General features: G+C 44.4%; 1 protein-coding gene across 1 annotated transcript in view; it reads left to right on the forward strand.

The window, feature by feature from the left end:
* The window catches only part of LOC143752270 (NXPE family member 3-like), a 36,463-nt gene that overhangs the window by 11,802 nt on the left and 6,500 nt on the right, over positions 1–18,161 (forward strand). The window contains exon 3 of the mRNA XM_077245409.1: positions 15,178–15,549. Within this exon, the coding sequence (XP_077101524.1) occupies positions 15,178–15,549 (372 nt within the window). The remainder of the gene's footprint in view (positions 1–15,177; positions 15,550–18,161) is intronic.

Here is an 18,161-nt window from a genome sequence, read left to right on the forward strand (position 1 = left end):
AAGGACAAAACTATGGCAAGTTTTTTTCTGTTATTATTATGAACGTCTGATGTAGTTGAGCAGAATGCTCTTTTATGAAGTTACTTCATTAAAGGACATATCAAATGAGATTATGCCTGAAAAGGTTTTGGATTTTTTATCATATGTTCATTTAAAAATATATATTGTATAAAATGACGTCTTGTTTTGTTTTGTTTTATTGTATTTATATGATATTTGTATTTTTATAATTGAATTTTTGCCATGAAAATAGCTTTGAATGCTGACATGGCATTAGCTAAAATAATCTGAATCTGATGTAGTTGAGGAACCAACCACATCAGATCAAAACAAATAAAATACCACCAGCACTTTTGAAACATCTCGTGGCACGAATGTACCAATACAAATAAATAAAAACATCTCCAGTTAACTCAGAGCATTCATTTTGTTAAATAAGAGGCGATCTAGCGCTGAAAAGTTTTTTTTTTTTTTTAATCAAGTGATCAAAGTGCTCGTTGCCGCATCGATCAGTGGCGCAGATACCGTGTTCTGTTGTGGCTCGCGCGGTGCACGGTCTTCACTCAGACGCGCACTTCAATCCGTTGGGAGACTCCCTATTCGTTCCGGTGAAGGAGAACTCATGTTGCCACTGCCAAGCTCCACTCTGCTGTTGTGTGCTCGGCGCCACGCATGCAGGTGGGAAAAAGTCGCGCGAGTAATTTACGTCACGTGATCGGCTTTTTTGATCGGCGCTTTTGGGGTTCGCCGATCAATCTATTTTTAGCCAATATCGGCCGATCATGATCGGCGTCCGATCAATCGGAGCATCCCTAAAATATATATATATATATATATATATATATATATATATATATATATATATATATATATATATATATATATATTTATATATATATATATATATAAACACTGTACATATACAGGGTTTGAAATGAACACCCGCCAAATGCTGGTAAAAATCAACTGTGGCGGGTAACACTGTCAAATCACTAGCCAATTTGGCATGCTACTTATTATGTTTACTCACTTTGCTGGTGAAATTCGTGTAAGCCAAATCTGCACAAATGTAGCGCAAATACTCAACTGTGAGTCATCATGATATATGAAAGGGTGGGATAATGGCACTTTATACAATATGTAAAATAAGTCTCTGTTGTCCCCAGAGCGTATAAGTGAAGTTTTAGCTCAAAATAACCCACAGATAATTTTGGAGATCATGTTAAATTTGTCCTTTTTTGAGGGTCAGTAAAAACGCGTTGTTTTGTGTGTGTCCCTTTAAATGCAAATGAGCTGCTGCTCCCTGCACAGAGGGCAGAACTTCAACAGCTCCTGTGTTCTGGCAGCTCCTATTACCTCACGTAGACATGCACTAAAAATGTCAGAAACTGTACTGGCTTTTATGTTTAAACTGGAGTCGACAAAATGATGGAGGGACTCAAGAAGAAGTGACAACGGAGAATGCAACAGGATGTTTCTGAATGGTTAGTTGATGAATTTATGTTGCTGATGTGGAGTTAACTATCTTCAAGTCATTGATTAGCATATTCTGTAATGATAATCTCTAAAACAGTGTGGGAACTGTTGTAAGATTTCTACAGAGTGAGATGCAATTGCATTTGTGTTACGTCCCAGCTAACAAAAATGTGTTCTTAGAACGTTTTGCTAACATTGCCATTAGGTTATGAAAACGTTATTTCTGAATGTTTTTTAAATGTTGAAAACGTCCAGTTTTTGTAAAGTATTAAACTTTTTTTCTTGGTTAATGTGAACGTTCAAGGAACATTCCATTCAGTTCTTTTGAAAATGTTTTGAAAACGTTATTTCTGAAAGTTTCTGAACATTCAAAACATCCAATTTTTTTTTACATGTTTTTGGTTTATGTGAACGTTACAGGGACATTCCATTCTATCACTTTGGAAATGTTATGAAAATGTTATTTTTAGATGTTTTCTGGATGTTCACATCACCCTGAATGAATGGCCCGTCCATCACCAAGAAAAAAAAAAACATTCTTAATTTTAAGTGATTCATTTAAGATTCCCTATAAATTAATTAATAATTCCTTTTGAGCTAAATTGACCTGTCTGCCCCCTACACATTATTACATAAGCAAAATAAAGGAAATTAAAATGGTCAATCAAAACTTTAAATATAAAACAAAAGAGAAGCAGATAAGTGACAAGTCCGTGGAAAAACAAAAACTGCCGCGCGCTCAACTCATGAATGTGCTGCTGGTCGTCTCAGCCATTCACTGAACAAGGTAGACGCAGTTAGAGAGAGTGACGGCAGGGAGAAAGCAAGAGCTCGCGCTCGCAGAACAGTACTGGCAACATCTGGAGGTTACTGAGGTTTGTCTAAAAAGTCGCTAGATTTGAACTAGTAGCTTTTTTTGAAAAAAATGTCGCTAAAGGGGTCTGAAAAGTCGTTAAAATAGCGACAAAGGTGATAAGTTGGCAACACTGACAGCGTCTACACCATAGACTGTAAAAAAAGATGGACGACGCCCCTTCGCTCTCCATTGGCGAGAAGTAAAGCCCGCCATTGTCCCGATATGGCGCTGACATCTTGGGAGTTGAGTCTGCACAGTTGCGATTTCGGGACCAGACATGCGCAGTAGTGAGCAGGAAGCTAACACCGCAAAATCAACGCCCCGCCCTACCTCTCGCTGAATCAATCGCAAGCACACACCTCGGTTGCAGAACAACCCATTATGTCGGTGTGAAATAATTAATCATAGAAATTTAGATATTAAATTTAAAGCTCCAATCTCCTCAGCCCTCCAAAGATCCCGAAAAAAGTCTGTTGTTGCTTCAGTGACTACTTCGCTCAGAGAACCTGTCAATCACAGCTGTGCATCATGACGCTACAGCGCCGTTTTTATAGCATCAAATAACTAACTAAAAACAAACTTATTTTAAAAACAAACACTTGAAATTACATCAGCGATCAGTGATGAAAACTACAGTAAATGACAGAAACTATCTTTAGAAAAAAGATATGTGATCTGTAATTTAATTGTTTAGTTGGTCTCACGTCCCATTGAATAACATGGGGAGGTGGGGTTTATGACCTATACTAGGACCAGTCACCGGGGGGCGATCGAGACGCTTTTGGCTCGTTTTCACTGAGCGGTACGGTACAGTACGGTACAGTACAGTACAGTACGGTTCGGGTCGGTAAACCATGATCCGGCTAGCGTTTCCACCGCCAACAGTACCCTTACTTGATAGGCGTGGTGTTTGCCGGAAAGAAGCGATCGACGTCATTTGCGCGCGAAGAAGAAAGCGACATAGTAAACAACAATGGATGACACCGCAGATCTTGTTCTTGCTTCTCGGCATGTTTGTCACAAGAAACAAGCGCCGGCATTAGGCGTTTCTCAATACCAAGTAGCCTACGCAAAGTCCGACTCAGGAGAATGACTCCCGTGGACGCGAGTCCAGTAATTCTGCTAATGGAACAGCGCGTTCTTGAAAGCGCCACTCAGCCTGCTCTGCTACTCCGGTTATCTCTGTATGTACATTTTAGGCAACAATAAAACGAAATATGTTATAAAACACCACTCTGCTGCTTTTCGATTTCATTTAAATACATTTTAAACATTATAAGCACACAACAAATGTGGTCTAGGCAACGCATAGCCTATTGATTAGGCTATATTCACTGCATGTATACGGTAGCCTATATTTATAACAAAACTAAATATAAAACACAACCCTGCCTCTTTTCGTTTAAATCAAAAAATATTAAACCTATTCCAGGCAATATGTGCATTGGTACAAATGTTGCAATAAACATTACAAATGATCTTGTAATAAAATAAAAAATGACAAAACTCAACCCTATGTCTTTTTGTTAAATTTCAGTTTTATCAATAATTGCCATTGTTAAAAGTATAAGTGAAAGGTACAAAAAGCTATACAGTAAAGCTTTAGTAACATAAAGCAAACAATTCAGTCAAATATACAAATTCAGTGCTCAAATATATGAAACTTCACTTAGCCTTCTGCCAAAACTATTGGCCAGGGAACGAATTATAGATTCACGAGACCAAAGATCGCCTGTTAGGTCTATACAAGACGAATTATAACTCATGTTTAACCACTACAGAGACGTCAGAGTCAGCGGCAAACATCAGAACGACTAGCCGAGGAAAGGCTGTTCCAGGCGGGGTACATGAGCGCAGAGCGCCCGGTGATTGCTTGGAATGGATCTCAGTCAGATTATCATAAATCTATAAATAAACCACAGATTTGAGCTTTAAAAAAATTCATTCTTGCCTGAAAAAATCTTAAAACTACATTTCGTGACACAATAACAGTAGTATTATATTTCAACTGTATATTAAAAAAAATGGCGCTTCTAATGCCCTTGTAGCACGCGCAAGTGACCATACTCTGTCAACCAATCAACGTTCTGCAGTGAGTCTAGCTCCACCTTTTAGTACCGTACCACTGTGCTAGGTATCCCAAAGGAAGGGTACCCAAAAAGTGGTAGTGTACGGTTCGGCTTTGGTACCATTCACAACTTTTGACAGTGGAAACGCAAATAATTGCGTACCGTACCGAACTGTACCGTACCGTACCACTCAGTGGAAACGAGCCATTTGGCTTCACTTTTCAGGGCTTGTGCGGCATGCTTGGTCTACACTAGCTAGGCTAGAGTAGGTAACCGTGACGTCATTTGACAATGATGCTTTGCATTATTTTAGTAATTAATAATTATTTAGTTTTGCTCAACTTCCTCGTGCATAAGCTTCTTAGGTTAACAACAACCAGGAGCATTTAAAAAATGTTTTAATACGTTTATTTATTTATTTTTTGCATCTGTCAGAGAGTGCTGTAATGTCTGCATTTTCCAACAGGGGCTACTTCCCACAGCCCTGCTGTTAGTTCAATGTCACTGTCTCCACCCATGTGTTATGTTGACTTTCCTCAAAATTGCTGAAAGACATGACACATATGCAGGGGTGTGAAGTAACGAATTACAAATACTCACGTTACTGTAATTAAGTAGTTTTTTTCAGAAATTGTACTTTTTAGAGTAGTTTAAAAATTGTGTAATTTTACTTTTACTTGAGTACATTTTAAGTGATGTATCGGTACTTTTTCTCCGCTATTTTCCTTTTGTTTGTGGTCGTTACTCGTTACATATGCTTGTTTTAGCCTAATTTCATTTTATTTTTATCCATCAACGTGATTGGATTGAGTAATCGGTCTCGTGACTGTCATCAAATTAAGCATAGAAAACTTTAACCGCCTATTCCTGCTGTTACTCGTGACTGCTGTGGAAGTGCATTCTTCACGCATCAATTCAATCCAGATATCAGCGTCTTCCTCTAATATGCTAAGGTACATTTCACATTTCTGCTTAATATGATATTTATATAGGCTGGCCTGTCTAAATGGCCTAACATTTGGTCTGAGGTTGGGGGTATTGCGTGACGAGTTCATAATGCGGCGAATTCCCGCTCCCATTTACTTCACAATCACATTATAGAGAGACGCGCGTCACGATCTGTGCACTGCCGCGTCTCGCGCTCGCCATGCCGCCAGATTCAGAATCAGTGCACTCTATGAACCATGGCGTTAACTTGAACTGCATTTATTCTGTCAGTCTGTGACTAACGTTACAGCTCGTTAATAAACAACGTTTTTTGATTGATCCATTATACAATCCGTCTTCATTTGGCAAGTGCACTTGCGCAAAAACATTTTTCATGTTGAACTTTTGTTTTTTTGTGTGTGGATTCTGCTGATAAAACAGCTTCGACGAGACTACAAAGAGACATGCGTGTGTGTGTTTTTTTGTTTCTTTTGTAAACGTTTCCTGGATATAACTTCCCTATTTAATGCACAATTTTCCTTACAAATTATATTATCAGCAGCATTACAATGCGAGTAAATGTAGCCATGTAAAATGTAAGGGATGATGCCACCCTTCTAGAACAATGTGCATTTACGTTTAAATTCTAACATATTTAATAGGATGGAATTAAAGTGTGTAATTAGTGTTAGCTCACTATCTTAGCCTTTTTCAGTGCATTAGGTGAGGTAATCTGATAATATTAGTGATTCTCATTTATCAAAACACTAACATTGGTACCGTTTTGGAGAGAAATTGGGTATTTTTTAATCTCTCTATTTAACCCATCTCATGGTGTGTGATGCTGAACTATCATATGAGTTTCTAAAGGTTTTTGAATTCTTTGCACATTTATGAATATTGATATTTTATGTGCAACAATAGCATGCTCAGGCCCAGTTTCTTTTCGCCTAATTTTAAATGCTCCCCCCCCCCCCAAATAATATGATTTAAATTGTGATGAGTGTACTGATTTGATGCATTTTAAAAAGATGGATGATATATATTCTTCAATCCTTCTGACAAAGAAGAAAATATAATGTGAATTACAGTATGTGCATTTTTTTTAATTTATAAATTGTAGTGCACAGTGTTTATTATAAGGGGTAGAATCCGCAGCTCAGTACTCACTACTCACTACTCATGAGTACTTTTAAATAAGCTACTTTTTTACTCTTACTCAAGTAGTTTTTTGGACAAGTACTTTTTTACTCTACTCACAATACTTTTTTTGGAATGTAATGGTACTTTTACTTGAGTATGTTTTTTCAGTACTCTTTCCACCACTGCACATATGTGCCATTTAAGGAAGGGGATATCAAAAAATATTTTATACTAGCTTGGAAAAATTGAATTTAAATAATTAAAGCAATCTCAAAGAAAGCACAGAATATCTTTCAAATATTTGATGCCCCTAACCTTGCAAACTTTGGGCCCATTGTGCACATACTACATCCCAACTATACTCAAAATTATGATATATATATATTATAGTAGCACAACACTGCTCTACAAAGGCCAAACGCTGGAACTGAGAAAAAATGTTTTCAAAGATTGTATTATCAATTGGTTTGACAACCAAACCTATGGAAGCTTGTTTCCGCCACAGAATGAAAAATTAAAAAGGTAATTTCGCGACTTTATATCACGCAATTGCGACTTTATATCTCGCAATTCTGACTTTATAACACGCAATTGCGACTTTATATCACGCAATTCTGACTTTATATCTCGCAATTCTGACTTTATATCTCGCAATTCTGAATTTATATCACGCAATTCTGACTTTAAATCTCGAAATTCTGACGTTACAACACGCAATTGCAACTTTATTTCACGCAATTCTGACTTTATATCTCGCATGTAAACTCGCAATTTTGAGAAAAAAAGTCTGAATTGTGAGATAAAAAGTCGCTATTTATTTATTTATTTATTTAGTGGCTGAAACAAGCTTCCATACAAAACTTTCTGCCACAAAGCAAATCATAAACTTAGATACCTAATGTCACAGGGGCCCTTTGCTATTTGTAAAAATGAACTTGAGGAGACTTCATCTTTTCAAAATACCTAAGTTAAAATACATGGAAAGCTATGCACAAATTTGTAACAGAGAGACACACCAGGGTATCCAGCTTTAACAGAAAAGACCAACCTCAATACCTCACTGACGAAAGGCAATATCTTGGTTGGCCGCCACTGAGGAAACGTCTCAGGTTACGACTGTAACCTATGTTCCCTGAGAACAGGGAACGAGACAATACGTCAACGACGCTATGGGGAACGCCTCAGGCGTGACAGGTGTCTGAAATCACTATCAAATCACGTCAATCATATTGACCGGCGACAGCCCGTGAATCATTAGCGTGAATGATTAACGTGCGACCTGGAAGTATAAAGGGGCGCCTTGCAAACATGACAAATCACCTTATCGTCTGAAGGGACTGTACGGTAGGCAAGCCCCGCGGCATGGCAGGGAGACGTATTGTCTCGTTCCCTGTTCTCAGGGAACATAGGTTACAGTCGTAACCTGAGACGTTCCCTTTCGAAGGGAACTCAACAATACGTCAACGACGCTATGGGGAACGATATACCAATGCCGCCATGCTAAGGGGAGTGCATGCCAAGTGGCAGTGACAACTGTCAGAACCAGCAACTTCAAATGAAACGCTAGAACCACTCACCCTCAGGTCACACTGGGCTGTCAGTGACAGCATTCCCTACGGTCATAGCCCAAGCTACAGCCTCACAGAAAAACCTTCATAAACATGGTTAAATGAAAGGTCTACCTGGGCCGGCTCCGGGCCTGGAACCTCAGCTTCCAATTAGAAGGGGTCCCTTCTAGGGAATGTGGCTAGGGAACCCAAGGGAACCCCAGCCAGTCACTATTCAGGGGAACGTACTCACCCCGAAATGCCACCAGGACGGCCTGACCTGGCGCCAGTACATAGACACTTAGTCTGGCCAAATCCTGTCTGTCTGAAGACAGAGCCTCTGGACAAATGCCTTAAGTAAGGCATCCAACCCGAGGGACTGCGAAGCTGGCAGTGAACCACTCGGCCCGGATCTCAGAGACGGGATATCCCGGAGAGTATGACTCAGCATAGTGCTTTCCGACCCTTGCTAGCGAGGGGAGTTTCTCTACTCGATCCACGGATCAACCCAGTGTCTGTGTTTCAAAACACTGAGGAGGCCTGTGAAGGCCTAAGGGCTGATCTAACTGGGAGGCCTCACGAGAGGCCTACGACCGTCTGACCAGACTCAGGAAGCCGCATGCTCAAAGAGACCCTCGTGAGGGGAGCACAAGGTCTGCCTGGTAGGCAAACCAGGCTGTAGGCAGAAAAGGTTCCGGGAGGGAACCTTTAGCAGAGAATGAACACTTTAGCGAGCCAGGGCGCAAGCTCGCCTTCAGCAGCTGCCTATTAAGGCTAGCTGAAACTGATAGCAAGAGACCACTAGCTTCATAAACCCAGCACCACTAGGGAGCGTTACAGGGAGGCCCGGAGAGGCCTACTACCTGATCCTTTAGGGAGGCACGTGAGGCCTACTACCTGATAACCACAGTACGTGGGAACTCACCTTCAGGGAGGCCCGGTGAGGCCTGCTACCCTACGACCACAGTATGTGGGGAGCTCACCTTCAGGGAGGCCTGGAGAGGCCTACTACCTGGTAACCACAAACTGTGGGAACTCACCTTCAGGGAGGCCTGGTGAGGCCTACTACCTGACCGTTCTCAATCAAGGAGGCCTGGAGGAGCCTACTACCTGATAACCCCAGTATGTGTGATGCTCACCTTCAGAGAGACCAAGAGAGGCCTACTACCTGATAACCACAGTACGTGGGAACTCCTCCTTCAGGGAGGCCCGGTGAGGCCTGCTACCTTACAACCACAGTATGTGGGGAGCTCACCTTCAGGGAGGCCTGGTGAGGCCTACTACCTGGTCACCACTATCTGTGGGAACTCACCTTCAGGGAGGCCTGGTGAGGCCTACTACCTGACCGTTCTCATTCAAGGAGGCCTGGAGGAGCCTACTACCTGATAATCACAGCATGTGGGAACTCACCTTCAGGGAGGCCTGGTGAGGCCTACTACCTGACAGCCAAAATATTTGGGAGCCCACATCCAGGGAGGCCCAGAGCGGCCTACTACCTGACAGCCACAATATTTGGGAGCTCACATTCAGGGAGGCCCAGAGAGGCCTACTACCTGATAGCCAACGTAAGTGGGAATTCGCCTTCAGGGCGGCCGGGTGAGGCCTACTACCTGATAACCATCTTAAGTGGGAATTCACCTTCAGGGAGGCCTGAGTGGCCTACTACCTGATAACCACTGGTAGCTTTGAGCCCTGAGTCCGGGTGAAAGTATAAGGTGGCCTGCTAAGGCCAGCCAGCTGGGGACTCGCCTATCAGGGAGGCCTGGTCGGGCCTACTAGCTAATAGCAAGTCATATTCTGCCATAAAGTACACTGTTGGAAACCATACTACACAGCATAATTCACTAATGGGCTTCCAGTAGCGCTATAAGGTATGTCCCACAATGTTGGGACTCACCTCCGAGGAGGCCTGTTTAACCTGTTAACCGTTGCCAGAGCGTCGGCGCACTGAAGCGTTTTTTTTTATTTAGTTCAAATTTACTATCAGATTTAATGTTATACCTTGACAAACTATACATCATTAAAAAGATATAAGACTCAAGATTCAGTATTTGACCACTATTGTATTCTGAGAAACTTATAGTGACAGTTATGTCTTAATTTGTGTCAGGAGTTATGAAATGAAAAAATGAGTCGATACCTTTAATATGAATTATGAGCGTCAGCTGGTCCATTCATAAAAAACACTCCGTGCTGTCGTCATGACAGTGATTCACAAAACAACGTCCCTCAGGGCTTTAGCTCAAAAATGTGCAGACTTGGAGAAATATTGATATATTCTCATTGATTCACATCATATTTCTATAGACAGGAATAATATTTATTGAATTTATACCCAAATGCGTCGATGTAATCATTATGATCGCTTCTTACTGAGATGTGCTGTGTTTTCAATTCATACCAATAGCCTGAGGGCGCTATATGCACACTAATAGTCCATATATGGATCACGAAGAAGACCCATAGTCATGTGACAATCCAGACGTCACCTCGATACAGAAAGTAGCTGACAGAGATCGCTGTAACATGCAGATAAAGATGTTTTGAAGACAATAAACATGATTGCAATGATATTTGAGTTACCTGTGTTCTTCAAGCCATGTCAGGTATTTCATAATAATAGATTATATTTATAATGTAATGCTAATCGATATAGATTTCATCATCGTGTAGAACACTATAAATAATAAATTTTCTGTCGGATTTTTTTTTATCTGAAGCCAAATTAGATCACATAAGATTATTTAAAACACTCGACTTGCGTTATAAAGTAAGTTTGGAGCACAAACATGGTTTTAATCTCATAAATGGTCGTGTATTGATGGTGTGCTAAGCTAACATGCTAGCTAGCCCAGGTGCACCTGCCACCAGCAGTTATTTATTTATGATTTTTTTCTAAATAGGAATGCTTACTGAAATGTTTCAGTATATTTGATACCAGTTTCAAATATTTAGTGAGAACTTTGATAAAATTAATTAGGGTTTGAAACCCTATGAATAGCCTGTGAATAGCCAGTCGTTAGTAGCTAATGCAGACAAAAGAAATGCATATTTAGAGCCATAACCAGTCTGGAGAGGTGTAAATGTGTGCAGGGGAGACTGACTCTGAATGGGGCTCGTTTACACCACAAAATAATAGAGACAATAGACTGAATAGATGACTCAGAAGATGACTAAACATCAGTTTGCATTTTAGAGTCTAATCAAAATAAAGTAATTTGACATGATCTTGAAAAACATTTAACTAAATACAGAGTTTTAGACTTATCATTTTCAGATTTTAAATATAAAATGGTCACACATATGGCTTTAGCTGCAGTGCATTTCTAGATTGCTCCAGGGCCAACTTCAATTTTATTTTTATGAAGATGTTTCATAAAAATAAATTTCTAATAACTTTACAAAACTTTGAAGCTATTTAAAAAATTTTTTTCATTATGACAATAATTATTTCTACATTTACAATAAACTACTAGGTGTCAGCTTTCAGATGAGATCATACTTGTGCTTTTAGTGCAAAGGGTTCATGAACTGTATCTGTTTAAGTTTGGGTATGCCATTTCTGGGGATTTTTCAAAAGTGGCCTTGAAGGTTAACAGGTTAAGGCCTACTACCCATCAGTGAGTCAACTGCCCGAACCACCAAGGCCAACCACGTAAAGTGAGCTGGCCTACAGTGCCCTCTGGGGGGCTGTCCAATCAAGGAGGCCTGCTGAGGCCTACTACCTAATGGCGCAGCCTTAGTTGGCAGAAAAACTGTTTACACAGCGCCTACAGCATCCTGGTGCCTAATCACATTGCCCATAGCAGTGTACTCCGCAAGAAAGCTAGCACCCTTAAAACAAGGGGAGTACAACATACGCCACTCTGCCTCAACGGAGGCCCCAGTTAGTCAGGGGCCTACCATCTATGCATGGGCGTCAGCTCAGGGCAATGCTCTGGCTTCAGGGGAGCGTACTTCGACCAAAGAAGAAGTGAAGCTTACTTCATACTCGACCCGAGCCATAGTGGTGCGAGGTGGGATAAAACAGAACTGGGAGTGAAGTGCTCAGACCTACCCTGTATCACAGGGGAATACTCACACCTCACCCTGAGGTTACCAGGGTGCGGGCCTGCCAGCGGCTCTAGGGGTGACAGAAATGTATCTGTGCCCAACCTAGGGGAGTGGGGCTTGAATGAAAGCCAACCACCTACAACCTAGCGCTCGAGCAGTAGCTCAGCGAGGTGAGTGAAGCCTAAACTGGCGGCCTAAATCCGTAGGCCAGTTCTGCATGGCAGAGTCGGGCAGGAAACCCAGTCTTCTTCGTGAAGCGAAAGACGGCCTAACCCTGCTCAATAAAGACATATATACCACGGAGGCCTGTTTGAGGCCTACCATGTCCTTACAAACCATCCTCAGCACCACGCTGCATTACTCTAGGCACCCCAGAATGCATAGAAGGGGGCGGGCCTTGGCCTAACGACTCCCACGGGAGGAGGCTGTTTATACAGGGATGCTAGAAACCAACATTCACACAGTGAAGGGTCAGAGGAAGAAATGCTAAAATTTTTAGCAGAGCGCCTCTATTATCCCTGGCACAGCCTAGGCCAGCTACAGAGGCGGCCCTGGTGAGGGCCAGCCTGCAAGCATAGATCAATCTGAGGGCTCGGAGGAGCCACAGCCTTACTAAAGAATATAGTCTGTATTATTCCATACAAAGGGCTGCAGAATCGCTCAGCCTAATGAAACCCAAACAGAGCTCAAGGGGCGAAATACTCAGGAAGAAGTCAACGGACCCGTGGGCCGGACATAAAATCTATCTGAAGCTCTAGCGTCAGTCAACACTCTAAGTAAAAAATTCTAAGAGAGAGACCAACTACTCTACCCTGAGGTGGCTAACAGCCCGAAGGCTAACATAGTTATCGTTCTGGCCACCTAACGGGGAACTTCAGGGCCCTAATGATCCAGGAAAATTCTCTTACCTTATTACCTTGACATGACCCCATAGCTCTATACAGGGAACGAGGTCTGTAGAGAGATACATCTCGGAATTTTAATTCACAAAAAATTACTCTTAAAAGACCAGTCAGCTCACCTGCGGCGTGCGGAGTGAAGACTCGCCAGATAGTTCTTTATGACCCTGGGGTCCACCACTTTACATGCCTGAAAGAGGCGTTTCTACTAGCCAAGCCTAGGCGGGCCATTGGAACATCGTTCTTATCATAGGCCCAGCCCCAGGCCTGATGTAATGAACGTCTGGGGAGTCAGAAGAGAGGAGAGGGCTGGATTTCTTTTTAATGAAGCCCTCCGGGGAGATTATCCATCAGCGACACTGTGTGCGCTTGTGCTGGATAACCTCCCTCAGATCCCTCTTCTTGCGGGAGTCACGCCTCTTCTGCGCCCTGTTCCTCCATGGAGGGGGCGCACGAGAGGCGACACTGGCTCTCTGGCCCTGTCTACGGTCCTCGGACCGTGAAGGGCCAGGCCCTCCCGCCTGCCTGGGTGTGGAACCGGATCTCAGCGGTATGCAGGATCCTGCAGCAGGTCGGCCTGATATGCCTGCAGCACCGCCATAGTGTGCAGGGAAGCACCAGCCTGAACCGCTGTCGTGTATGCTCTGCCATTCAAACGTGCTGTTGACTTTAGCGGTTTGGATGGCAGGGTTGGAGCTCTCAGTGTCGACGCCTGCCCAGACACGAGATAGTTCGCAAACGACTCGTCAAATGGGCGGCATCGACACATACCCATGCTCTGCGATCCCCTCAACATCAGCGAAATTAATCCGCTGATGTCGGTGAATACGGGCAGAGTATGGGCTCTTCCATGCCCTCTCGATCTCCGTGTGAAGATCAGGAAGGAATGGAAGGCTCACCTGAGCTGGTGTGTATGGCAGGGGAGAAACCGATCGCCAAGCCTACCGCGAGCGGTCTCTCCTCTAGCGCGTCGCCATGGCAGCTACAGCCTGTTGGCGGCGCGCTCCACAACATCCACCAGGTCTGCATACACGGGGCAGGGTGGCTGAGAGGGTTCAGGATCTACCTGATTATAAACCTCCTCAGCCATCTCCTGCTCGTCCTGAAGAGCAGCAACTGCAGGAAACCATTGGTGCCTGCAGTTCGCCCTCGTCAGCCGTCGAATCATTTGAGAGGTTTACAGGACTCTCAAGATGATCGATGAGCTCTATCTGGAAGCCCATGATGCAAGTCACCGCTCTGCCTCGGCACGAGCGGGACCACGCGGACCAGACGTTGAACCCCCTTCACTCGAGAAGAGGGCCAGACGAGAGCGGAGCGTTTTAAGAGAAAAACGCTCACAGTTCACACAGAGGATTCCCTCGAGAACCTCTCGTGCGCGCTCTTCTCCCAGGCAGGAAAAAACACACTCGTGTGCTGTACATTTCATTTTCTTACCGTTTCATTGAGTAGCGTTTTCAAACAGACAGTCCCTGAAGACGATGAGATGATTTGTCATGTTTGCAAGGCGCCCCTTTATACTTCCAGGTCGCACGTTAATCATTCACGCTAATGATTCACGGGCTGTCGCCGGTCAATATGATTGACGTGATTTGATAGTGATTTCAGACACCTGTCACGCCTGAGGCGTTCCCCATAGCGTCGTTGACGTATTGTTGAGTTCCCTTCGAAAGGGAACTGCTTTGCAGTGTTGGGGGTAATTACAAGTAACATGCATTATATAATCAGATTGTTTTCTTTTTGATGTAACAAGTAAAGTAATAAGTTACTTTTAAGACATAAATATCTACATTTAAATATTTTAGTTATTTTTTCTAAAGTAATGCATATCACATTTCAGTTTAATTAATTTGCTTAAAAAATGTTTTTTAAACAACTGAATTAACTAGTTTTTTATTTTTAAAAATTCAACTTTCAATAGAATGAGTGGTTTAGTAGGTATAACCTGTAACGTCAAGGGTTATTTTGTATGGCATAGCTCTAGTGGTCAAAACATAATGATATTTTGAATGTGTTTTTTAAAGAAAATTAAGGTGTATGTTATATAGGCTGTTCTTGGTTGCAAAAATGTGTTAAACACTCAGCCAGGTGAGAAAGTAACCTAACACATTCCTTTCCATTAAATTAACTACGTAACATAATTAATATTGTAACGTATTGCTTAAAAGTAACTTTCCTTAAAATGGTAGTTCCTGGTCATCTTTCAGACTTTATGGAGATTCCTGGAGAGTGGTCATCAGATACGACAATTCCATTCACCCATTCCTAGACCCGTTAAAGGAAAACAGATTAAAACAAATTCAAAATATGTAATTTCCATTCTTGACATGGGAATCAGTGAAGAGGAGTGGGAAAGGTTACAGAAAGCTTTGGACTGGTACGGTCCAAATCAAGAAATCACTCAACTGGATCAGAGCACAAGCACAGTCCACTCAACATTCTCTATTGTGGGACTCAAGGAGAGTTACAAAGTGGGAGAGAAGATCTCAATTACCATCACAGCCAGAGACCACAACAAGAACCTGAAAAGATATGGAGGAGATTTTTTCAAAGCAAAGCTATTTAATTCAAAGCTCAAGGTGTGTTTATTTTATAAAATATTTTATTTTAAAATCCATTTTAATGAAACAGTATACTGACATTTATCATATTGAGTTTGATTTGCCTGTTAATTGCAATTAACAGGCAAATCAAAGGTTAATTTACAAAATATTACTATTACATATTGTTTAGATTTATAAGCTTGCTTTACCTGCAGACATGAGTTCCCTTTCGTTGTCACTCCGAGTTAAGTCGGATGACGACGAATGGGGTTTCGCTTAGAAAGCCTATCAGCTTCGAGTATTACAAAACGAGCCAATGGCAAAGAAATGCCATGGGTCTGCGGAATTTGCATGACGTAACTCCGCCCCACCTCGTGGGTATAAAAGGAGGACGCCGGCAACATGGAGATATGTTTTCGCTTCGGAGCCAAGTTTATTCTTCTCTCCACAAGCCATCTCTGAATTGTCTTACAAACGAGTACCTCGAGTGTTGGTGTGATGGCGATCTACGGCGAGCGCGTGCTTCCTGCTTATCGGTTGCATTTGTTTGCCAGACAGTGCGTGTCTCCCCGGGTGCCTCAACACTTGAGTTTTTTCTCACAAAAAGATCTTACACGCGGCACGTCTTTTTAAAGATGCCTCGCCCGTGTACTTCTGGTTGCCGCACATTGGTATCGGACTCTGATGGGCACGAGCGTTGTCTAGTATGTTTGGGCATTGATCATGCTAGAGCAGCGGTCGTGGATGACTCATGTTCTCTCTGTGGGAACATGACCATCGCGTCATTAAGGTCGAGACTCGGTGAACTCGCAAGAGTGAGAGTCCCCTCATCCACCCCCCGTCCTTCGGCTGGTGGCCAGGGTGACCTGAGGGTTACGGTCTGGAACAAGGCGCCGACTATGTGTCCGCGACACCAGACTCCCTCTTCAATGACGGTGCCCGCTAGTGATCTGTTGATTCCCACGGGTCTACCCTCTGGTGGCCCGTGTGTTTCAGCTGAAGCTACAGAGGTTGATGCCATGTCTGTTGCAGCATCACAAGGTGGGATTGATTCTTCCGGAAGTGAAGACTCGTCACAGCTGCCACCTTCCGGTGTGCATACGGCTGTTCCCGAGTCCGATCCGGAGATGACGGCCATGCTTTCCCGGGCAGCCGCGAGCATCGGACTCGAGTGGAGGCCTCCACCTTGTCCTGAGCGCTCGCGGCTGAACGATTGGTTTTTGAGTAAGGCCGCCGACCCCCGTCCTCGGCAAACCCCAATACCTTTCTTCCCGGATGTGCATGATGAGATCTCGAAGTCCTGGAAGACCCCCCTGTCTTCTCGGGAACACTCGTTGGTCTCATCCGCCTTTCCTCCCCTCGATGAGGCAGCTGCCCGTGGGTACACTGGGCTTCCCCCGGTTGAACGCTCTGTTGCCATGCAACTATGTCCTCAGAGTGCTTCTTCTTGGGGCGAGCCTAAGCACCCATCTAAAGCCTGTAGATTTTTGTCGACCCTTGTGGCGAAGTCTTACAGAGCGGCGGGACAGGCGGCTGCTTCACTGCATGCTATGGCCACTCTGCAGGTCTACCAGGCCCAGATGCTCAGAGATGTGCACGAGGGTAGGACAAACCCAGCGCTCTTTGATGAGCTGTGCGCCGCGACCGACCTTGCTCTCCGGGCGACGAAGGTTACCGCGCGCTCCCTGGGTTTGGTGATGTCCACAGCTGTGGTCCAGGAGAGACATCTGAGCGGACCCGTCTGCTCAACGCCTCCCTGTCCCAGGCCGGCCTCTTTGGCGGTGCAGTTGAGGATTTTGCCCAACAGTTCAACTGCCCAGAAACAGACCGATGCCATCAAGCACATTCTGCCCCGCCGGCCCGCTGCTGCCTCCACCCGCCCGGCTGGGCAGACGCCTCAGCCTGTTTCCCGCCGAGGGCGCCCTCCTGCCGCTCCCGCCCCTCCCACCCGACCATGCAGCAGCCTCCACCCAGGGCCGGTCGCGGAGGAAGCCGCAAGAAGGAGCCACAGCCCTCACCTGCCCCGCCCCCCGCTAACGCCGGGCAAAGCGGCGCTCCTGAGACGGGCCGCTCAGGGATGATTGTCGTTTCTCAGGAGATGAAAGCAGGACCACTCCTTCCCCCGGTGGAGGGCCGGGGGAGAATCTTTTGTTCTCCGCTCCCCGCTGCTCACCCACGGGTGGGCAGCACCCTAAAGTGGTTAATGACAAAAATGACCCCCTCTTCCCTGAGCTCACAGAATTCTCGGGCGACACAGAGCGGCACCCACAAGCCGTGCTCTCCTCGCCCCCCTCTGTCCCCGAGGTGGTTGACACGGCGTGCCGTCTACGGACCGCTTCGCCCTTATCCCCCTCTGTAGCCAGACCCCTGGCAGAGCAGGCGCCCGCAGGACCACCAGCCTGGTCCTCCCCTGGCCCCTCTGCCAGGGCGCGGTTGCTAACTGTGCCCCCACATCGGGCCGCTATGCCGTCCACGTCTGGGCCAGTTACTCCGCTTCGCTGCCCCTCCGGGGGGACGCCTGTGGTTCGCATGATCCTGCTGGTTCAGTTCCTGGGAGCCTGGTTAGAGCTTCACCGTCTGTCCCGCTGGATTTACAGCCCCTACTTCATGGTCCCCAAGAAAACCGGTGGGTTACAGCCAATCCTGGA

This window comes from Siphateles boraxobius, unplaced genomic scaffold (genome assembly GCF_051911475.1).
Source record: "Siphateles boraxobius isolate OS27281-9 unplaced genomic scaffold, OSU_SipBor_1 26, whole genome shotgun sequence".
Classification (NCBI taxonomy): Eukaryota; Metazoa; Chordata; class Actinopteri; order Cypriniformes; family Leuciscidae; genus Siphateles; species Siphateles boraxobius.